General features: G+C 38.3%; 1 protein-coding gene across 1 annotated transcript; it reads right to left on the bottom strand.

The window, feature by feature from the left end:
* Positions 1–1,936: 1,936 nt before the first annotated feature.
* On the bottom strand, positions 1,937–24,238 carry IFNAR1 (interferon alpha and beta receptor subunit 1). The gene is made up of 11 exons (XM_037376928.1): positions 24,004–24,238; positions 16,252–16,372; positions 14,661–14,854; positions 13,858–14,015; positions 12,558–12,705; positions 11,524–11,638; positions 10,484–10,686; positions 9,126–9,280; positions 8,115–8,268; positions 4,954–5,108; positions 1,937–3,570 (listed from the first exon to the last, which is right to left on the bottom strand). The coding sequence occupies exons 1-11, from the start codon at positions 24,221–24,223 to the stop codon at positions 3,343–3,345; spliced, it is 1,851 nt and encodes a 616-aa protein (XP_037232825.1). The 5' UTR covers positions 24,224–24,238; the 3' UTR covers positions 1,937–3,342.
* Between the last annotated feature and the right edge of the window lie 311 nt (positions 24,239–24,549).

Below are 24,549 nucleotides of genomic sequence, written 5' to 3'. Positions count from 1 at the left end.
AGACACTGAAATTCCTAGCAAAGTGAGAAATAATTCTACCATCATGCAACTTCAGATTTTTTTCCTTGAAAATCCCAAAGTCAAACAGCAGGACGTAACACAAATATGACAAGCACTTTAGTACAAAGTACAGTCTAGTGCTAACGGCACAGCACAATCATCATTCAGTAAAGCATCCATGCAGAAATGATTCAATATTCCATAAAGATTTACCAAAAGGGTTCTACTGGCTATGTTTATATCTGTATGTTCTTACCCGGGTTTCAACATGAAGGATATGATCCTAAATAAATAAATTAAGCCCCCCCAATCCTAGTAACAAAATCCATTCCAAAAGCAGAAGTCATGGGAAAGTCACAGCATGTGCGACCCAATGTGCAAAATTACTACCAGATGCTGGTTTCCTTTTAACTAAAGAGTCCCACGAAAGGAAACTTCTTCATTGCCCCTCCCCACATCAAGTCTTAAAGCTGATTATATTACACATATTCCACAATATCAACATTGGTTAAATGCTTCTATTTTCAACAACATTTGGTTAACTTGTTTGTTATTTTTGTTATTATTACTGAGAAATCCAACTCTACATTGTCCAGTTGAAAAGTATCAACTATTAACAGGGCTGTATCTCATCCCACAGATAAGTTCAGTGAAGAGTCAAATATAGTTCCTGCTCAGACTTCTTCCATACCACTTAACAAGCATTAGCTTTCTATTGTTAGAAATATTTTGAACAGGGAAAACACTTCAAAGGTCTTATTCTTTAGAAAAACTTTGGAAATTGAGAAGAGACATTCAAACAAAGGTCCTTTATGCACTGTAATAAACTGCTTTTATAAGGTGAACTGTATAAGTTATGTCAATTTATTTTTCTAGTATTTCTGGATACATCTGAAATATCAGAATGTGATTTCTCCGTTTAAGTATTAGATATTCTCTAAATAAAGTTAGTAATTCCATCTTACAATTCTGGTTTTGATTCTTCTGGCAACACTGAAAACAACCTATACAAGATTTTCTGTAACCTGCCTTATAACCAAATTTCAAGCATATATATATATTCATTACTACTCATTTGGTTCTACATTCTGAAGAAACATATGGATTGCCTGCAAACTATGAATTCTGCCTGTTTCAGAAACATCCACTGCAAACTGCTTTGCCATCATTTGAAATCTGACAGTGAAATCCTTCAGGTTAAATAGCTTTCTTCCAGAATACTGAAACTCCAGAAGGCAAACAAAATCTTGTGCCACAGAAACCAAGTTATTAAAATCATAGCCCACAGTTACCTGCAGAAATATCAGATGAAACATTTTGATCTAGATGAGCAAGGAAAAAAAACCAAAAACCCAAAACTCACCACTCCTTACTTGAGTAAACATGTTTAGAGTAGCTTAACTTTTGAAAATCCCCCAAATGAAAATATGTCCCCAAATTCTACTGTAGAAGTAGGTGACAAATAAGAGAAATTGACTGAAATTGAAGTTGTCCAGGAGAAAACACATCCAGGATGGCCAGCTACAGCTTAAGTAGCCAAGAGGAACAGTTGCATTAACAAGTTGCATCATCACAGCAAATTTAGGTAATACTGAAGTAGACCACACAAATACAGATAGCTTCATATCATCTTTCATTTAAGTATGTTGCAAGAATTCAGAGATGGAGGCTATTTAGCCAAGACCACAATGACTGGAATGCTCATGTTCAGTGGTCTCATTTTAAGCTCTGATTTAGAAAGTAGATTAGCACTTTCTTTCTGATTTGTCTAAATCACACAACACCCCCAAAATAAGCCCTAATTAAGTTTGTATATGATATTCTTCACATAGGGTTTTTTGGGAAGGACAATAAGACAACTTACGGGAACTTCCTAAGTATACATGGTGTAGCTTCAATGTCATTAAGTCAAAAATATATGGAACCAAGAAAGGTATAAAGAAGTAAATGTGCAAAATTTATTATGTTCTTCAATGTTCTTCAATGAACACAGGAGCATAACATTTGTAAAATCAGATCACATCTTCAAAATTAAAAAAATTATATATAAACAATAGTTGCTTGTTACAATAAACAACAGCCCACATGAAGCTCGAAGCCATTCATAAAAAAATAAGCTACTTAAAAAATTCCTTCAGAAGAAAGTGGTATGCAAATTGAAACAGCATTGCAGCGTATCCTTATAATTTGTACAAAGAAAAGTCTGTTGACAAAACGAGACTACGGTGAAAAAGCTTTGAATGACAAGCATCCTCACCAGTCTGTTAAAAGCCATTTTATAAATTCAACTTGGATCCTTCTAATTACAGAAATAAGTTTCTTCCTTGTTCAAAGAGTCACATTTCTAATTGAATTGTATTTGGAAGTAAATACTTTGCAATTCTAGTTATGTAGCCATGGGGCGCGGGGTGGGGCAGGGAATATAATCAATAACAAGCCTCTTAACACACCTTGTCATTTCAGGTAACAGTATTCTTTAGTTTCTTCTTGGTGTACATCTGGGTTGGATATTTGTTGGGTTTTTTTAACCCTAAAACCAGCACAAAACAATTTGCCCCACCCTCTATTTACAAAGAACTTCCACTATGAATTTTTTCTTCATAGTAAAGTGAAACAAAGCTCCTTCCTGCCTTTTTTCCTCCCCATACTTGCCCAGATTACTGTGTGCTGTGGGAGAAAAGCACTCTGATGCAGGGACACAGATACATGAACAAGCAAGAGAGCACTGGGAGCATCCTGCAGCCATGGCCACAAGGAATTCTACAAGAAGGCTCAGAAAAGCCATCTCGCTGAGGCTACTGTTCATTTCTTTGCATCTTTTGCTCTGGAATTGCTAAGCCAAAAAGCACCTCCCCCAAGGGGGCTGGAAGAGAATGTCAGAAGAGTTCTTAAAATTGTATCCAGCATCAACTTCCTTCTGCCTGTGTAAACACTGTAAGATCCAATCCTGGAACGTAAGGCTTCTGTCACAGTACATACTGGCATTCAAAATAAACCTCTAGGACAGTAAGAAATTCTTGTGGAACAGAGTAGGTTTTTGCTGAGGTTACCAGGTTTCAGTATATAAAGTGTACAGATCTGCTCCTCTTTATGTAGATGGCATTCTTTTTATCATATGATGAAAAGTCAGTCAAAGTGGCACAAAAAGAGTCAACTGCATTTTAACTCCAGTCAGTTTGCAGCAGAGAGGGTGTGTAAGTTTCCACTAACAAAGTGCAGATTTGGAAACCTGGAGACAAAGATCCCAAAGTCACACTGTCTTCCTTAGGCTGCAACTTTCATAAAAAAAAAGTTTTAAGTGTTTATTACTCTGTCAGTCCCATATGTTAATTTTCTTAGGAGTTATGCTATTTCCTTTTCTAGCATTTCTTCTGATGCTTTGCTCCCTGAAGTATCATCATCGTTAGAATAATTCCCTGAATCTCGACTGCTCTGTTTAGAATGCTTGTATTCTGTAAAATCAGCTTGATTTACTTCTTCTGTGATGATAGTCTCAATTATAGAACAATTTTCTATTGGTTCTTCTGCAGTTGACAGATAAGGACAGTTCAATTGCTGCCTGCCAAAACCCTGCAAGGAGAAGCAGGAAAGAAAAAAAAAAAAAAGATGAACATCCATATGTAATAACTAAACAATCAATCTGCTTAACACCACAGCTGTACAAGTACGGTTTACCATATTCAGTAATATAACGAGATTTTCTACCTATAATATGCCATTTGTTGCCTGAAGTTCACAAACTCAAAGATGAAGCTTAGTTGCATCAATGCAATTGAACACTAAAGAACGAATCTAACATTAATCTTCACTCTTCATATGCTCATAGTTGTCTACCTTCTATAGAATTGCAATATTTCATTGATTAGTTCTTGTGTGGCCTTGTAAGGCTATAAAGGAAAATTCTAATTTTGAACCTTTCACAGATCATGTGGTAGCACAGGAATGACAGGTGTGCGTTTGCAAAGTCTACAAATCATTATCAGTTATAAAGCACCAAACCTTATTACAGCTCCCAACAGTGCACTGCTGTCTACCCCACATACTTTAAATCTGTTTTCTGAAGTGGTCATTACATTAAATCCATCATGAAAAGTTCTAGATATGCATTACATTAATTATGTTACCAGTATTCTACTGAACAAATGAGCTGAAATGCTGCCTTACAAGTAAATTAAATTCAGATTAGCCATTGTAAACAGAGACTGTTTTTAAATTACAACTTTATTCAGAAAGTTTTGTATACTACATATCCTAGGAGCTTCAGTGAGAAGACGACACGTTAGGAGGGCCATACACAGCTCAACATCAAATGTTCTGAGACACACAGAAGAAAGCACAGTGAAAAGCAGTTATTGCTACATTTCAAAATATACCTACACTTAACGTGTTGCCCTGGTCATTCCAGAACAGGATCCCTACCAAGTACTACCTGTGCCAAGCTGAGCTGGAAACTGGACAACATCTGCCTTTTTAAAGACCATCCAGGAGATGGTAGATGCATTTTCTGCCTGCTGCACTAAAATTTCCTCTGAAAACTGGGTTTGCATTTTTGTATCCTCCAAGTTTTAAAGGACAGCAAAAAGCTTGGAGCATGATCTTCCAGACAACGCTATCGGAAAACATTTCTGGTCTCACATAGCAGGCCAAAAGTACATTATCACATTGGGTATACATGCACACTCTCCAGAATGAAGAATCATTAACAACACTTTAGCACAGATAGAAATAAAAACCATGAAAGTTAAAGTATTTGTCAACTACAGAATTATAGACATTGGTTCTATACCTGTTTAGCCCATAGTAATTCCTGCACTTTGTTAAAACCTACACAACTAATCTTGGTATACCCATAAGACCACAGGGTAACAGATAACCAAAATTATTATGATAAAGTGTTCAATTTTTCTAAAAATACATCTGCTTAATGAACAAGAAAAATATGTCTCATCTTACCTCTATGTTCAAAGGAGGCTGGCATGATGGAAACAACACATATTTTATTTTATTGTAGACTTGATACAGGGCAAAAACAAGTGGTGTAGCCACAAACAAGACAACAATCAGGGCAGCTACAAATGTTGCCAAAATGATCAGAGGTAAAACTTTATCTAAAAAAGCAAATAAAACAGATTCAGTCTAGGCATTCATAAACTACAAAGATTAAAGAACAGATTATCTCCAAATCTGCTACAGTATTTATCATAAAATTTCACATTTCTGCAGTACCTAGCCATGACAACCATTGGAAAAATGGTGACATTCCAGTATCTTTGATAAAAACACAGCACAAAATATTTATCCAATACAAGAACACCGACATTTGCAGACAGGATCAGACAAGATCCAGTTATTCCCAGTTACACATTACTATTTGACAGCAGGACAAAAAGGCTGCACATAGACAGCTACCACAAAGCACCTGACGCACGTAAGTCTATTGTGCTGTTGCTTGTATACATATACCCTCGTGTGTTTAGACCACAAGGAACACAATATATAATTGATAGAGCTCTCCTTTGAAAAGGCAGAGATACAGGAGTAAGAATTCCCATGGAGTAAGAATAGGCAATTTCTACAATGAAGTGGGTCCATGGTTATTTAACCAGGAAATGATTAGAGTGCCTAGACTTGCAGGGTCTTCAGAGGCCCAAAAATATCCAAATGGTTTCTTGGACAGGTGCAGAGCTCCAGCTGTAAGCTTCAGATGAGTTCAACATAGCCAACAGAGAAAAAGCGAGCTCGCTCTTCTTCCAGTAAGCATCTGTTTCAGTAAGCATCTGTTTCTTTCAGATGCTTACCTAAGAAGAAATCAATCCTACAGCTATTCCAGTTATTTTCTACACTAGTAGTCTAGACACTAGCTCTTCACAAGATTTTATTTTGTCAGTATAGAAAGGAGAGATGAATTTCACTTCAATGCTCAAACATGGTGTCATCAACCTGATGACATCAAGCTGAGCGGTGCAGTTGATTAGCTTGAGGGAAGCGACACCATCCAGAGGGACACTGGCAGGCTTAAGAAGTGGGCCCCTACGCAAACCTCATGAAGCTCAACAAGGCCAAGTGCAAGGTCCTGGGTTGGGGGATGAAAATACTGAGAACAGTCCCACTGAGAAGGACTTGGAGATACTGGTGAATGAAAAATTGGACAAGAGCTGGCAATGTGTCCTTGCAGCCCAGAAAGCCAACTGTATCCTCGGCTGCATCAAAAGAAGTGGCCAGCAGGTGGAAGGAGGTGATTCTTCCCCTCTAACCCTCTCATGAGAGCCCACCTGGCATGCTGTGTCCAGTTCTGGGGCCTCCCGCACAAGACAGACATGCACCTGTTACAGCAGGTACAGGAGGGCCACAAAAAAGGTCAGAGGGTTGGAACACCTCTCCTAGGAAGAAAGGCTAAGATAGTTGGGGTTGTTCAGCCTGGAAAAGAGAAACCTCTGAGGAAACCTTATCACAGCCTTTCAATATTTAAGAGGGGCTTAAAAGACAGACAGAGACACTTTATACCAAAGCCTGTAGTGATAGGACAAGGGGTAATGGTTTTAAATTGAAAGAGGGGAGGTTTAAATTGGACATAAGGAAGAAATCCTTCACTGTGAGGGTGGTGAGGCACTGGCACAGGTTGCCCAGAGAAGCTGTGGATGCCCCATCCCTGGCAGTGTCCAAGGCCAGGCTGGATGGGGCTTTGAGCAACCTGGTCTGGTGGCAGGTGTCCCCTGCCCATGGCAGTGGGGTTGGGCTAGACATCTTCGAAGGTTCCTTCCAGCCCAAACCACTATGAGTCTATGGTCCTGCATTCCTGTATTGAAAACCTTTTAACAGGTTAGGCTCGGTTCCAGGACTTAAGGCTGGGACATTGTGGTAGGAGTTTATAACAGAATCCAGCTTTTGATAGTAAGATATTGTAGTCAAAGAAACCTTTTATCTGTACAGCCACAAACTATTCAGTACTTAAGTTCGAGCCTTGCAAACTTCCTTCTCCCCTCCCCTCTTCTGCTTTACAACATGTTCTCTGGCACTACATCTAACAAATGAACTGAAGGGAGTTTGAACATACTGAAAATAATACATACCAAGAAACATTTTACAAATAATCAAGATGAGACAATCAGGCCTTTTTATGTCTATTTCCAGTTAGTACAAATGATCAAAGAATGAAAGATTTCCACACTGGAATATAAGAACATATGGAAAGTATAGGACATGATCTGTATGACTGTGTCTCTCAGTAGAGAGTCTTGAATGTACTGCTCCATCTTAAATAGACTCATTATAGTAGGAGGATATGGGAAAGACTAATAACTAATTAGCAGAATGGATTAAAGAATTTCTTTTATGAAGGTAAAAAAGTATTTGTTCCTTTCTAGGCCTGATAAAAACTAAGTAGCAAGGATTAATTTATATTGCAGTCCTAAGAGCTTAAGATGTGAGAAAACAGCATTATTATTACTAAATTTTCTAAGCTTTAAGTCAGTTTGGATATTTAGTATTTTTTCCAGTGTTACAACCTGTTATTAGAAGATAATTGGCCAAATTAAATTCAACAGATAACTTGCTCTTATGTTCTGAGTGTAATCCATCTACAAATGTATTCTCATTATGCACAAAAGTGAGCTTTCAGTTATAACAAGTCTAATGATTTCTCTTCTCACTTCAGCAGGCAATTTCTTAGAAATGCATTTAATTCACAGAAAAATTAAGACTATTTCAAGAATAAAATGTTCTTGAAAAGATAGCATTTAGTGATTTTGCACCCTCCTAAAAATATCTTAGAAGTATTGGGAATTAAGGCTTGCCTATTAACAAGTCATTGTACAGAATAAGTTTTATTCACAGTCATTAGAAATTATCACAAATTAATAACCATAAAGAGAGTTGTGCTGTGGAATAACCAGAATGTAATTTTGATCAGGTCAGAACAGAAGCAGTTTCAGTTTAGCTATAGGAGAGAACACAGAGCCAATGCAGATCTCTGCCCAACTAGGTGCTAACTCTGTGAGGCCATCAAGTCATGCTGCAAATAATTTTTTTTTTTTTTGCTAGTGAGACCTGCAAAGGCCTATGAAGTGTTAACAATTTTGTTTCCAGAGGTGTAACAGTTCTCAGGCTCATCCTACCTCCAGGTGTTTTGATGCATTCCTCTTTGCTGTAAGGACTGCTTTTGTTGTAGACTTTTGAGAATGCTTGTACTTTTACGCAGTACCAAGTCAAGGGTGTTAGATCAGAGACTGTCCCTATTGTCTGTTTTATCTCTTTCATTTTGATTTCCTCCTGAAAAAGGAAAATTTGCAAGAATAAGATGCACATAAATAGCACAAGATTCACTCAGATTAGAATTTTGGCCTCTGCTGAAGAACCCTGTAAAAAGTTAGACATCATTTTGCACTTGGATTAAATAAAAGAAATCAAACAACTCTTTCCTAAACAAACACATTCAGGAAACACCACAAGAACCAACTGCTTTCACTATACTGAAATTTTACAGTTCAAAGCTGTGTGCAAAATTAAATATCTTCCTGTCGCAATTTGTTTTCTTCTTTTCCTCCACACATTTACACACACACATTTATCAATTACTTTAAAATATTTTACTATAAGCAGCATTTAAAGAATATCCATCTAAAGAAAGATCCATTATAACAGTAGCTAAAAGCATGCATGACTTCATTGTTTTATGATACATATAACTATAAAACTGCAAATACAGAAAGAAAAGAATTTGAGGAGCCAGAAGCTACATTAAGACAGTGCACAGAGTCATACCCTAAGAAAGACCGCATCGCAAGAACCCTACAACTTCTATTCAGCAGTGAGCCATTTAGCAGCTTGTACAAAACTCAGTGCAATTCTGCAAATCATTACGTATAGACACATCAATGGAAAAAGATCAAAATCTCAGTTTTTTGGCAAAAGTCATCTTGACCAAATTTTTGAAAAAGTCTTTCAGGAAAAAAAAAAAAAAAAACACCAAAAAACCCCACTGAAACCCAAAACCCGAACCAAATTGACTGCATGCTTGATATACCATATATGTGCCTCTCTTGAAAATCAGCTTCTTGAGGAGAACTCAAACCCAGTATTTAATTATTAATTTTATATACTGTTTTAAGTATTTAACTAGTTCATACCTCATTATCTGATGAATTCTTCCAATACAGAATCCGGTAAGACAACTCATAACGGTCCCTCATGACTTCACACTCAGGTCCTCCTGGAGGAGAAATCTGGATATGGAGCAAAACATCACTGATGTCCACCTCTACACCAGGAGGGCCAATCTCATCTAAAGACATTTCAAAAGAGAAGTTAGAAATAAGACTGAAAGAATACAAATAAAACCACTACATAAAATACTGTAATTTAAATCTATGACAATTTTTAAGAAATACATACTTAAAAGCCTTACTTAACTAAGAGCTTTACTTAGAATCTTGAGTTCTGAGAAATGTTTCAATTATTTTCTCTTTCCACATTCATATGCTTCTGCAAGTTTCAGTGGCATGGAATACACAGATGGGGAGATTAACTGTGCAAGTCAAACTACTAAACACTTCTTAACCACATCAGGATACGGTCCCTCTTTTTCACATATACCCTCTTTCAGTGTTGCAGCAGAGTTGAAGAGTAAGAAACATTACAGTTTGTGTTTTCTTTTGTTGGATTATTTACCTAGGTCACCGATATCTTATTAAAGAATTATCTAATTACCAAGAGCTCGGACAAGGGAAAGCTGACATATAGAATAGCTATGGATTCCATCTTCAATATGGAAGGTAATGGAATATAACACTACATATTAGATAAACACTTCTTGATGTTTATGATTGATAACCTCTTTGAAGTCAAACATTTTAATAAAGTCACATTTCTCACAAAAACAAAAGAACACAAAGAAAATTACTATAATTTCACTCTGGAGAGCATTACATGTTTTTGACTTAGATGTCACTATCATTTAAGACTGCTTTTTTGTGAAGCTCTTCAGGGTTGTACATGAATGTAATACTGCTTCAGCATAAAATTCAGGGGTGCACTGTGCAGAGGTAGAGAGGAGGAGGTGAGAGTAGATGCACAAGAAAATAGAGGCAGTGAATTCCAAAACTGTTTGACTTTGGCATCCTTTTTCTGATGTATCAAAAAGCGCTCCCTGCCAGTGGCAGAAGTCAGACTAGGGCTATTTCTAGTACAATCTCACACAGTGATTAATGTAGTATACAGGGAGATTATAAAATGCCATATAATGCTTCGTGAATTAATTTTGTAAAGCAAATTATATGATTCTAAATATAGTGAAATACTGGCTGTGCTGAATAGAGAAAACTATGGAAAAATTCCTGCTTAACTTGTTGAGACCAGGATTCCCAACGGTTTCTGTAGGGGAATGACGTATTCCACTTCATTAATCTAGCAAGTTTCTTTTTGCAAATAATAGCATTAGGTACAAGTTTGTTGAAAAGTGAAAGTTTAAGAAAACACGTTTGCTTACTTGTTATCAGAGGATCTACTTTCACTTCATTAGACAAACATGATTTATTATATTCACTCATGGCCTGCACACGGAGATAATAAAATCCAAAAGTAGTAGCAATGATAGAGGAGAAATTGCATTGTGTATTGGTGATGTTTTCACATCCAGGTACATTGAGCCATTTCATTGAGTAATCATCATCAAGTTTCTTTAGATACCCACTGCAAGAGATTTTAACAGGTTTTGATGTGAGGTCCTTGATCTCTAAAAAAACCCACAACATGTTCACTTGTGCTACATAGGCTTTTTTTTTATTTTTGGAAGAATGGGCCTCATGGAAATCTCTCATATTTCAAATACTATTTTTTCATGTATAACTGAAACAATGGAGTTAAACTGGATTATGAAATACAAATTAGTGCTTTAGTCAAGCCTCAATAGAAACATTGTATGTCTGTTTTAAAGTTTTTAAAATCCAAATTAAGTTTTTTCATACAGTCCTATTAAGTCAATTATTTTTCTGTTATGCCTAAGAAATTCCAAAGAATGCTAGAGGTACTTCTCCTCTTAATTTACATGCTGGCCACAATATTTGTGCAACAACTAGATACTAAAATACAGGTTTATAGACGTGATGGGGGTTTTTCCCCCCATGTTGGGATCTGACCAGAAATAATCAAATATGTTGACAACCGATACCTTGAACACTTGTAATTTTGCTCACTTCTGGTAATCTTTTTTCATATTTGTAAAGATATGAAGCAATGCAAACATATATTTTAAAAATATTCCTTAGCATATATCTAGTAGTCCATTTCATAATGTATTTAATACTCTTAAGAAAGACGCCTAGTACCCTGAAGTTGTAGGATACGATGTTATATGCAATCCTCTTAAAAGCCGTACTGTGTCCAGATGAGGTACCCAGTGTTTCAATTAATACATTAAGCCACTTTTGCCAAGTATTTAACTTCTAGTAACTATTTGCAAAATACAATGGGTGACATTTAGAATGACATAACCTGTTTAAACAGGGATATCAAAAATGTTTAACTCACATGAGATACTGTACATTGTAGGTCACATGTTGTTTATATGTGTTATTCCAATGCAGATGAAATTTCATATTCAAAGCAAGAACTCTCACATTTGTTGCACAGAATAGGTCAGTCACTGCTCAAAATGAAAAGGAAAGGAAACCCACAGTTAGTGAAAAGTTTTTTATTAACTACGGCAATTTCTCACTGAATGGGCATTTCTCATGTAAATGGTCATGGTACATTTTCAGTAGTTAAAAAATTGTCTGTTTTCATTATAAAGACGGCAAATCAAAGTGTGATATATGCAGCATATTAAGCCTTTAATAAAAAAATAAAATCAATTCAGAAAAATTAAATACAGAAATGTTGCAATTATTACTGAACCAGTTTATTTCTACTAACGCAATGAGAACTGCATTAAAAACACATGCCTAAAAATAAAGTAATTTTGATGTACCATCTGTTCAGTTCAATGTTTTACTTTCTATAATCCCACGCTGTTATTTTTTTCCTGAAATAAACATTTTAAAATACTTAAACTGACACCTGAAGAGCACACAAAAGAATTTAGTTAGACATGCAGCACAAGCCACTGGCAAATTGCCACCAAGCCATTCTTCAGAATCTATGACAATAAACTCCCCAAGGCTTACATAACACCAGTATTTTTTTAAGCTTAGCTCAACTTTATATGCATTCATTTAGTGCCAAGTATACAAAAGCCTTTTGTACATATCCCTTTCCTCCTCAAAGTCACAAATTCAAAAATATCCAAGTTTTCCAAAATACAGAGTAGCTTTTGCAATCCAAATTAACTGACAGAATTTGCCTCAGAGCAAAAAAACTTTTTGTACTATTAAAGCTCTAATGCTGCCAAGTGACATTTTATATTGATTTAAAATAGAAAATGTACTTAACTGTCAAGATTGCCATTATACCAAAGAAAGTAGGAACTTCGCACTTCTGCCTATTTCTACTGCTTTAGAACAATTTACTTCCTCAAGTTTAAACTGTTGGGAATAATTTTAAAATAAAACTATTTTACTTTGTACCTTTACGAGTAGTTTTTACACAATGAACAGGACTGAATAAGCCTTCTTTTGAGTCCAAAGGAAGAGTTGCTTGAACTTTCAAACAGTAGGTAGTGTCTGGTGCAAGATCATCAATTACGTGATTAGGAAAAATTGTTTGACTTCTGAACTGTAAAACAATTGCAAGCAGCATATGAAGATAACTTCTTCTCGATGAGCTAATTTTTTTTTTAAACTATCTTTTTTCTTCCACAGGTTTCAGCCTATTTGTATAATATGCCATAAAAAATACTAAAATAGGGAATGAAGGAAAATATACAAGCTGCCTAAGTGCTAAAGTGAACTTTCAAACTTAGCCACGTGATTGAGAGGAAGGAACTTGTCATGCTCCTTTAACACATGAAAGCGGGGAGATATTGCAGCACTGCTCTATGTGATCCGTAAGTCACCACACAATTGTTCAGGGACATATTTGGAAAAGAAACCATACACTTCCCTCCCTCGACTGAACAAGGGAACACTCTCCCCCCTCCCCCTCCTGCTACCTCTCTGCTTTTGGTTTACTAGACTTTTCAGTGACTGACATTTGTACACAGCTTGTCCTTAACTTAAAGCTCTTTTTTCTCCTTTGATGTGTAACGATTATGACTCAGTCTTCCAGATGAACATGGATCTCTCTTCAACTTGTACCCTAATCTAGTTGGCACCCATTTCTCTAAAAGGATATAAAAATAAAGACTGTTTCTACCTTGGTCTTTACAGAATAGCTGTACCTGCTGTGCAAGACACACATTATAGCTTGGAAACTAGTTCATTATTACAAGACCTCAAAGAATCCCTAGAAAACCCACAACCTACAGTGGAAACCCAAAGAACTTAATGACACAGAACAGTGCCCTGACAGCTGTAGTCAAGCTAAGGTCTTATTCTCAGCAACATCAAGTTAGCCTCTTACCGCTCCCTCCCCTATATCTATGCCTTCTTGCAAATGCTGCGTCGAACAACATTCCCTCCCTGTTCCTGATGGCTAAGGGCAGCTCCTGCTCCAACACAACTGAGAGAATTTCATCTTTTTCCTCATGCATTGGAAAGTGGCTCCAGCATTTAACAGAAAAGACAAACTCTTAACACAAAGTATCTAATACAATCCTCTAGTAAAAACAACCCCCAAAAAATCACCCCTTCTCTACTTTTAAACTGTGTAGCAACAGTTAAGACAGAGTTACATAATTAAACAATCCCATTTTACAGCACAAAGCAGTTAAAGCACATCTCTGACAGTTATGTTAAGGTTAAAAAGTAAAAAAAAAAGTGATCATACCTCTGCATTTGACGAATTTTCCCAGATAACTAGATTGTATTTAAAACTTAGATGAGCTATCCACATTTTTCGGACCCGATTTGCTTCTGGAGGAGAAACCTTAATTTTTATGACCCCATTTGTGGACTGCAACTCTACTCCTGGGGGACCAATCTGAGCTGCAAATATTAAAAGAAAAAAAAAAAAAAGTCAAACATGACTATTTAAAGACAAAAATATCAAGGGAGCAGTTAATAAACACACAGTAACTGCCTACAGGTTCTTGGGTTAGATTTCTATTATACACTGCCTGAGGTACATGAAAACTAACAACCATATTACCTGGTTCTAAAAGCAGTAGAGTTAAAATGCAGTATTACTAGTGAATGTTTTCCTGAATCCACAGTGAAAAAAAATCAGTTATTCTAAAACATGCAAGGCAAGAAACCTAGCTCAATCAAATGAACCCAACATTGAGGGAAGGCTTCAGTACCATACCAGATACTGTAACTACTGAAAAGTCACAAGGTCAGAAAAAAACTCACAGAAAAGTCCACCATCAAAAAGGACTTTTCTGAAATACAGAAAAATATAGAGTGACAGAAAATTCTGTCAGAAAAACAACATCACTTAGAGTACTTTCCCCTTTCGAGAAAGGAGAGAATCCTAACATCCCTTAGCCTGCAAATACCTTACCTTATATTAAGGCTGAAAAAAACCACTAGCTTATGTTATGAGCAATGAAAACAACAAGCATTTTTTCCAAAATAGTGTGCTGAAGGACAATTAACTTGAAGTGTTAACAGTACATATGGAGCTCATACCTATAAAATATGGAATCATTTCAAAAGTGCTAGACCATGGAGACACTTCTTCCCTTCTTTCAGCTCTTACACGCACGTGATGCGTCTCATAGTATTTGGTTATTGCTGAGGAACAGTCACATTCCATGCGAGTAACATTTTGGCACCCAGGCAACTCCTTCCATTCTGTTCCATTCCCATCAAAATCTTCAAACCTGTAAGAAAGAAAACGCCACAAGAATAAAATCAATATACAATCTAAAGTCTTGAGATTCTTTCCTAATAAGTGTCACACCATTTAATGCTGTTTTATCACCAGCACCAGTGTAATCAGTGTTCTCTACTTTGTTACCCTAGAATTGGTACCGCCATGTAACTCATTAATCTATTAATTTGTTAGTTTAGCCTTATTACCAAAGGTTAACTATTGGTCTACAAAGCCTGATACCAGTTTGCTTTAGTCACCATGTAAACACAGAGTGTCAGAAAACAGCATTAAAGAACTATTAAAATCCAGACTTATATCCTTAGTACACGATCGTAGTCTGGCAATGATTTATTTTATAATTCATTGGCAAGAAGTGCTTAGAAGAGCATAAGAGTGGCACCTCCCCACCCCCCCCCCCCCAGTTCTAACATTAGCAAGGAACGTAGATTAGTGGAAAAACACAAAAGAGAAAAGTTCAGCAATAACTGTTGGCATAATTAGCTTTACAGAAGCTATTTTTCTTGTGAATTAACAGTCATCCATACCTTACTTAAGAGACATTTCATATAGAGTTTAAAAGTGTCCTGACCAAAAAAAGAAGCACAGACTTGAAGTGGTAACTGTTTATCCTCAACTCCCATCTTATCTTTCAGACCAGTATTACATTTTAAAAATAAAACTATTTTCAAAGCAGCTGTTTCTCAACTACACATTGAAGAAGGTAAGTTTTTTTCTTAAATCCAAAATTATACACTAGGAAATCTTAAAATCAAGAACTAAGTGATTTTTATCTTAGAAGTGTTTTTTAATATTTACTTGTCAGGAAAGTGCCACAAAATACCAAACGTATATGTATGCATAAGTACTGGTATATAAAACAATTGAAGAAAACCAAGCAAACATTTAAGAACAAGAATTAAATAGTTTCAACTGGCAATTAAAAATCTGCAGGTAAGAAAACTGGATTCATTATGGACAAATTATTCAAAAGCCACACTGAAAATTCTCTCAATTTCTCTGTGTGTGGGGCCACAATGTAGCTTCATTAAAAAAAACCAAAACAGTAAATAAATCTAAATACTATATTTCTCAGTGTACCAGTTAATCTTCTCAAAGAGCTGCTCTAGTATTAAGCATTACTACCAGGCATGTTCTGTATTTATAACATGTCGCTATCAGTAAACAATCTAATTTTATACATATGAATTAGACAAACAAATGACAATATGAGGATTCCACTTCATTTCAAGACTTAATCTTCCTAGCCTCTACTTTCTGGATTTCAAAAAATTCTCTAAAATTTTACACGGCAGTATCAAGAAGTACAGTAATCAATCAATCAATATGCTTTTCTACACAAAGAACCGTCAGACATTCCTGGTTCCGAATAAAGTTACTACTTACCACCGGTATTCTGCTGAAAATGTCACACCGGTATCATTCCCAGTGTAGTTCCAACTTAGAGTGAAATTTGTATTTACAATGTAGACCTGAATATCCTGTGGACTCTTCAGATTAGCTTGGCCTACAAGAAAGTAAAATAAAGGTATATAAAGACTGAGATAAAGTATTCATACTTAACAATAACTTATATTTGTTAAAAAACAGGTAGAGTTATAGTGAAATGCGATAACAATAAACATCAGCATTGAGAAAACCTCATGCTACTCAAGTGGCATTTCAATATATAGCTCAGGAGCTGTGCATCAGGTTGCTCCTTTGTCTATCTGACTATGCAGCTCTTTGTCCCTAAAGTCTTTCTCCCCACACTCCTTTAAAAAAAAGTATATACAGTTGTAACATTCAAGATCTGTGTTCACTGTCATGCATTCATTATAAGCAGTCTGAATTATTTTAAACCAGTATTTTATTGGTTGGATCCAACATCTGGATCTCAGCTGCAAAATGTTAGGGATTGACCCAAAGCTGACATTTCACAGTTGTGGAACAGATTGAGGACACCAGACTTGTTTTACATCATATGTTACTGCCATAAATTCAATGTATTGAACATAAATCCCTTTCAGCAAGGCTTCATCACATAGCAGATCTTGTATCTTGCTCATGGTAATCCCGTGTTTTCTTTTACTCAAAGAACAGTGCATAAAATGACTTACAGAGGGCAAGGACTAAGTCTCAGGACACATATAAGGATGTCCGTAACATCAAGGGAAGGACTAGACCACAAGAAGAGAAGGCTGAACAGGCAGACTGCTAACAGGAGAGAAGAATGCATGCTAGAAACATCTGTGGGATAGCGTTCTCTTCTTTATTTTACACCTTTCAAAAATAATTATTAACAAATCCCCAACTGCCTCATAATCACCTTATATTCCACTTCCTAAAGATGACTTCTTCACCATTAATTTTGACATACGTTGAATCCTAGGTGTTCCATCTAATATACGATTCAGGCATAATAGGACAGATGAGAGTAACAGTGTGGTGGGAGAAGGAATTACTCTGATAGCTATGAAAATTGAAATTTGTCTAGCTTTTTATAAGGCACATTTTGCTTTGAATTATTTCACACTAGTCTGGCACTGCTTCAAAGCAGTGAGGATAAAATGTTACAACTGGAGCTGAAAGTTAAAGCTTAAACTTGCATCTAAGTCCTTCTGCCCGGTATGCTATGCTAGGTACCTTTGACAACCCAGGCTATGTATAATTCGGGCAGTGCATGCCTCTGTCCTCCAAGAATGCACTTTAAACTTCTAACATGTCAGGGGAATAAAATAAAATAATAATAATAAAAAAGTAATCAACACACACACCTCTCTAATTTGGCTTTCTATTTTAACCAGTTGTGTTACATTATTAACCACTTCCCAATGGCTGCAACTCCTAAAAGCATATGTTGGCGATCACAACTGAAATTGCTTTTTGATGTCAGTCTAATATTTGATTATATTGTGAAGAAATCAGAACAAATACATCCTATGTCACCTGAGCAGTCAAAGTCTGTTTGCACATCTCAAAGGTTATCCTAAGTTTGATTTTAAGAGTGGCTCTTCATTGCAAAAACTATTTCGTATTTTACACAATGACCAAGTTCTCTTTATAAAAGGAAATGTGTCTGGAAAAGTAATCCACAAAATCCTTTAAGAGAATAGAGTTGAGGTGGTATCCACAGACTACTGACTTTCAGTAATAACTCCTGAAAGCGCACAGATTGAAAACAAAATATTTGGATAAAACCTCATGGATCCCACCACAGAATTTATTTCCACAATGCATGAATTTGTTACTCTAAGCCAACAGATAAGCCCAGAGAATGCCAAACTACATTAGATCATCAGAAGACAAGAAAGCAAAGGAAATAACTTTTTATCCCCTCCAGATATTTATCCAACACATGGTTACACTTCAGCCGAAAAGCTTATGATAACAAAGGCAGCTATCTCAGATTTTGGCAAATAGAAAATTTGAATATTTATATCCTTCACAAAGAAAATACTTCATGGGAAAGCATGATTTTTCACTTTGAGAATGTTTGCATTAAATTTAAGAATCCAAAAGCCTGGAACAAAAAGGTTCCACTAGCTTTTAACTCTGCTATTACCATAGAAAGTACAAACCTGTCAGAGCTGCCTGGAAGAAAAAAAAAAAATTAATTTGAAGAATACCACCACCTATGGTAACTGACAGACTGAAAATTATAATCTTGCTTAGTAAAATTAATTGCCTTATGATGCAGTGGAAGATCATTTAAGTGTTGTGATACAGCACAACACAGTTCTAAAGAAACATCAACAGATTGACATCTTTCATATCTGAAGTGCAGGCTAGTGCTTTTGTCTGGTATTCACCTATTTGCAGACTTTAAAAAAAATATCACTCATACACTCAATCTGTTTAAATATTTATTTGTAAAAGATCTTAAACAGTATAACAGAAAACCTGTTTCAAACCACCTTTTTGGAATGCAATTCGACTGCTCACATTTGAACAGCTTCCTAAAGAAGACAGAAAGTGAGATACAGTTTCCTCAGATCTCTAACAGTACACATATACCAGGTTTAAAAACCTGCCATGGCAGTACTAAACAGAAGCAGTCTTTACTACAGGAGATTCCCAAGCTAGATTCTTTACCCTGAACACCACAGAACCTTGAAGTAAGCAGTAAGAAGGCAGGATTAGCATAGTATTGGCTGAGAACCACACTGCACCTACAGAGCTCCAACACTACTATATGTTAAGGCTATTATTTTTTGTTTGCCTTGGGTAGAAAATAAAATACTACACTTCCAGAGTATATTTCCCACATTGTAAAGCTTCATTCATGCGATGTTTAAGATAAGGATTTGACAATAACTCCTGTTAGACCTTTTCCATTTGACGTCAGATGGGAAAAGGAAGACTGGAAAGAGAAACAAAATAATTTCAAGATTCATGTTCTAAGGAGATACACCTTCTCTCCAAGTTACAAAAAAATATGCTGACGTAAAATATCCAACTAACTTTTTAAGCTAGGCCAGCTTTTTCTAAAGCTGGTGAATACCACAGCAAATAATCATATCCTCCCTGCGGATACAAACAATGTTGTAAAAACACAGCTCTGGATTCTGGCATTTGGGAGAAGACAGTGTTCCAGTCCTGTAGTAAAAGCACACACAATGAATTAGAAGGGATTTATTCCAGATTAGCTTTGGTTAACGGCCCAAAAGACGACTGTCACAAGTCTCAGATTAGACTGCCTCTTTCTCCGAGAGCTTCCTCATCCAAGTTTGAACAAGGTTGGACTCAGTCTTGACATTTATTCTTTTTTTAATCCTCCTTACAAACTCCTGAAACCAGGCATGAAGGAGCTGTTTTCAGTGGCACATGATAGGCTTTACAGTACAGAGCTTTAATAAACAGAAACGTGCTACTCAGAGGCATCACCCGTAAAATTCAAATCCACTACAGTTACAAGTAACTTGTACCAATTGCTCAGGGAAGACCCTATAGTTTTCAGGGAATTCTCAGGAAGTTGTTCAGTGTCATGTTCAACAACAATGTACAAGTGTGAGAACTTGCAATCAGTGCTCAACAGTAGTCAAAAAGGGGGAAAAGTTAGAAATGGATATGGAATTAAGGGATTAAAAAAGAAAGCTTAATGTCATTATATAAGTTCATTACAGACTTCTCTTAAACACCAAGTGCAGCTCTATAGAGTACCCACTCTCATAAGCAGATAGCAGAACAGAATAAGGTAGAGAAGGGTGACAAGGGCAATCCAAGGTATGGAAGGTATCCTGGAAGGAATCAGGCTATGATTCTTCAGCCTGGAAAGGGTATTGAGGGCAGGATATGACAGATCTACAAAGACTTAAAAGTGGCATGGCGAATGCAACTGGCAAAAGATGATTTGCTGTGTTCTTAACACCAAGCCAGAAGCATCAGAACAAGCCCCGCTCTTGTGCCAACAAAGTGAAACAAACATGAAACTGTTGCTTCACTGCAGGCTTCGGCTGTGGAATTCCTTCCCCTAGGAGCCTCTGAAGGCTCAACTCTTACCTGGCTTACCAGCTCAGAGTCAGATACAAAGTCTCAATGCTACAGATTGCTGTAACACCACCTTGCCAAGTGCAACCAAACTAACTTTCTTCCTCTTTCTACTCTCCCACCAACCACTGCTGTAGATGAACACTGGACTGGATGGTCTTTCGGCTTCACCTAGTATAAAACCTAACAGGGGGAAAAAAAACCCCAAAAACCCAACCACCTGAAAAAAGCCACAATACTCTTTGTAGATCTCTCTCAAACTTCATTAGGTACTTTCGTCCTTGACCTGGTCAGAAAATCAGATTATTGCTTCAGAAGGATCTCCCAGTTCTGACAGACAACCCTGATACAATTATGCTCTTTCTACTCACTTAATCTCCTGTTGCAGGTAAAAAGAGATATAATCAGAGAACCAACTATACTTTTATACTCTGAGGAAAGTATTTGGTTGACATTTATTATAAGTTAATGATCACCATTTTGCAATTCAACACTTCATAACCACCCATTCATATACTGGAAGCATAGAAACAGCCAGAATAAATCTTGCAAGTTCACCTATATTTCATATTGGAGAAAGCAGGTGGCCTTTTCTATATACATCATCAGATGTTTGTGTAGGGAAGTCCTACAGTTTCTATCACTGCATAATCTATCTTTACAGGCTTCCAATCCCTGAAATATTTTGCTATCCTTACCATCAGAAAGCTTTCTGTAAATCAAAAGCAAGGAACTCCCAAATCAGATCTAGTAGATCCAAGTCTCCTTACAGCAAGGATGCTTGCTTAGTTGTTGTTCATAGTCCATGGAAAAGACTGCAAAACCCAGAGTCCAACCTGTGTCTCCTCTATGCACATTTAGCCCACGTACTTTTTGGCTATGGATATTAAAGCACATTACCCTTTACATCAGATGTATTTGAAAACTATGTTAAACATGACTAACAATGAAAACTGAATGGCAGCAACAATTCTTTCAGTTTTCTTTTTAAGCCATATTTTCTAGCTCTCTGAAGGTCTTTTATTGTCCTCTTTTGTATTCGCTCCAAGTGGCTCAACTTGCTTGAAACAGTCTATTTCAGAACATCGCAGTACTCCAGCTGAGATCAGTAAATGGAAGTCTAGCTTACAAAACACACAACCTAACCTTTTCATTCTAATTAGCACTGCTGTGCCCCAATACTTTCGGGCTTTTCTACAGCGTAGCACTTAAACTTCTACACATAAATTACAAGACATTGTAACATTGTGGTTTTTCCCCCCAGAACTGATCTTTAGACTAACCTTTGTCATCTGTTTGCCTAAGTACACAGCCCGGCATTGTGCCCTTTTTTCAATACCACTGTACCTTTTCCTGGAGTATTTCTCCAGTTTGAGGATACTTCCCAATTCTATGTCTGCTTTTGAAAAAAACTGTGAGCTCCTCCCACTTAGTTATATATGGATTTAATAAGATTATAATGTTTTATCACACAGATTATTAGCATGTCCCTACTCTATACATCCTTACTGCTTGAAAGCGAACTGTAAAAAATTTTGATGAGCTGGAAAAAAAATAAAATCATACTTAAACAGTTCAACATAATTTTTTCCAGTATGCTTATGAAGTTAGTATACAATATAGATTCAAAAGCAACACTAAGTCAAAATACATGCTATTGGAGCTCCTCTACCAACACAGCCTATTATTTCAGAATAGCAGATATTCATGTTGCTTTAATGTAACATTTATTCTCAATACTACAGACACACATAGGTGGTCCACCCATCCATCCTTTCACACAGTACTCTTTATTTCCAGTAAGTGCTTTGTGTTTCCTTCCCTAAATTAATTTCTTAAATCCCAATGAACAGTAATCTGGGAACGAAGGAATAAAGTCATCAACATTTAATTACCACAGGAATGTCATGATTTAACTAGAAAACAGATACACAAAGTAATGTCTAAAAATCAAGACTTCTTCCTGGTTTATTTTACTAATATTAAAAGCCTGACTTTTAAAATCAATTAATGTTTCTTCACTTAAAGCATGATGACACTTTGGTGCTAAGGACAACATTGTAAGAGATTCTTTTTATGGAAAGAAGAGATTAAAGACCAGAAAAGCTTTTAGCACAATTGCCTACCTCCCTTCCCCTGTCAAATTTTAATAAACTAAAATAAATACAAACCTGTTCTAATAAATAAACATCACTACTTAATTTACAATATTTTAATTAATATTTTCAATAAATTATGGTTAAAATAATAATGATTATATATCAATAAGAAACAACAAGAGACATTCAACAACAGGAGAAAGTAGTCTTAGCGAATCAGAAATAAACTCTCTCAGGAGACAATGAAGGGGAAATCCTGTGAAGGATACACAATGGCTCACTGCATATTAGATTAAGTATGTGGTAGAAGCAATGGAAACTTTAATTTAACATTTCCATGTAGGAAGGGAGGCCTTTTATATGTGATAAAAAATACCACAAAGCCACAACCAAACACACATCAACAATGACCCAACTGTTACTGGTACTGTGAGCAGAAAGGTGCTCTAGAGAACCAAGAACTCTTACTGCAAGAACTTTTATTACAGGAGCAGCGAAGGGGAACTGCTGGTTTTGACAAGGCAGAAGGTAAGAGGTCACTGCAGCACAGCAATTCTAACTCTATGTGGCATGTTGGTCGTTTGTTATAACACCCATAGGTTAATCAAAGGAGCTAACACCTATCACAAGGCATCCAGTTTTGGGATGAAATGCAGGGCTGATGTACCAAGAATTCACCTACAAATCAAACAGCTGAAAGAAAACAAAAAGAAGTGGTCCCAGAGCTGCTTCTCTGCCTGAATCCTACCGTGAATGCAAAGTGTTGCCCCTGAAAACAGCCTCACCTTAGTCTCCTGGGTAGGCCCAACCAGAACAACACAATCCTACAGTCAATTCAAGAGTTTAGGTGGCATCAGAAGCAGCGCACGCACACCAGCCCACGGCTGTAATACTTCCATTATCCGAACTAGCTTAGCCCATATACTCTCCGTTGCATGTCACAACGCCCTGTAAATACACAGGCAGGGAATTTACGACTTCTCTGGGCTGCATAATACTTCCCCCTTGCAGAAGGTTTTGCACAATAGTTGTTTCTGGCTGTCTAAGGGTGTAAGAAGAGGCTCATGCCACCATCCTGCCAGACAGAAATTCTCACCCTGAAGTTTTACTTTTCTCATTTCCGTATTTACGGTTCGGGCTCCGCCAGGCCAGGCTGTGATGCCTTTCATCCAAATCAACACGATTCGAAGCCCGTTTGCCCCACACCGGCGCTGGAGCCGCTACGCTTCACAGGCAGCGCGCAAGCCCGAAGCGGACGGGACGAAGCCAGACCACCGAGCTGCGAGTAAAGCCCGCGGCACCGGGCCCCGCTTACTCCCGGGACAGTCACCCCGACCCACGGCCCGGGTGCCACCGGTCCCCGCAGCGACGCCTAGGCGGCCGGCTGCGGGTCCGCGCCGCCCCCCCACCCCCGCACGCCGCGGCACCGGGTAGCCGCGGCAGGACCGAAGCGGGCAGGGCCCGCAGCCGAGCAGCGGCGGCACGAACCCCCAACCCCTGGGGAACGGGCACCGCGGCAGCCCCCAGCCGCCGTCCGGGTGCCGCACCCCGCCCGCTCACCGGGACCTACCTCCGCAGCGCAGGGGCAGCACGGCCAGCAGGCAGGACAGCAGAGCGGCCGGGGCCCCGCGCCCGCCGCCCGCCGCCGCTCCGCCACCCATCCGCCCCGCGGTACCGCCGGCCCCGCAGCGCTGCCGGAAGCCCCGGGCGGCTGCGCATGCGCGGGGCGCCGCCGCGGCGCGCGGCCGGCGGGGGGGCGGGGCCGGCGGGAGCACGAGGCGCTGGCCCATGCCCGCGGCAGGGCGGGAGCCCGCTGGTCTTCGGAGCGGGCGGGGAGCGACGCGCCGCGGGGACCGGCGCCCCTCAGGCGTTTATTCTGCGCTCCGGCAACAGGAGGTGCCGCTTAAGGGGCGGGGCGGGGCGGGAGGCTGGTCGCTCCGCGGAAAGCCCCGGCAGGTGGGCGGCTGCCCGCGTCCCCCCCTCCGTCCGTGACCGGGCGGCGGGCCGGGGGCGCTCCTGTCGCGGCCGGCAGCCCTTGAACCGGCGACCACGCTGTGGCCGCTGCCCCAGGCCCAGTGCAGGCGGCAGAGGGCCGGCGTAGCCCCGGCGCGGGATG

Source organism: Falco rusticolus, chromosome 2 (assembly GCF_015220075.1).
Source record: "Falco rusticolus isolate bFalRus1 chromosome 2, bFalRus1.pri, whole genome shotgun sequence".
NCBI classification, from domain to species: Eukaryota; Metazoa; Chordata; class Aves; order Falconiformes; family Falconidae; genus Falco; species Falco rusticolus.
The sequence above is the reverse complement of the archived record's forward strand: the minus strand, read 5'-3'. Positions and strand labels throughout refer to the sequence as shown.

Bases quoted from the DNA above. Each gene is read 5' to 3' on its own strand.
- IFNAR1 (XM_037376928.1), bottom strand. From the start codon at position 24,223: ATGGGCCAGCGCCTCGTGCTCCCGCCGGCCCCGCCCCCCCGCCGGCCG. The intron at 12,706-13,857 runs GTATGATCACTT...ATTGTTTTACAG, and splicing joins AAAATTCGTCAAATGCAGAG to TTCAGAAGTCAAACAATTTT. The intron at 10,687-11,523 runs GTGAGTTAAACA...AATCTCTTGCAG, and splicing joins TACAATGTACAGTATCTCAT to TGGGTATCTAAAGAAACTTG.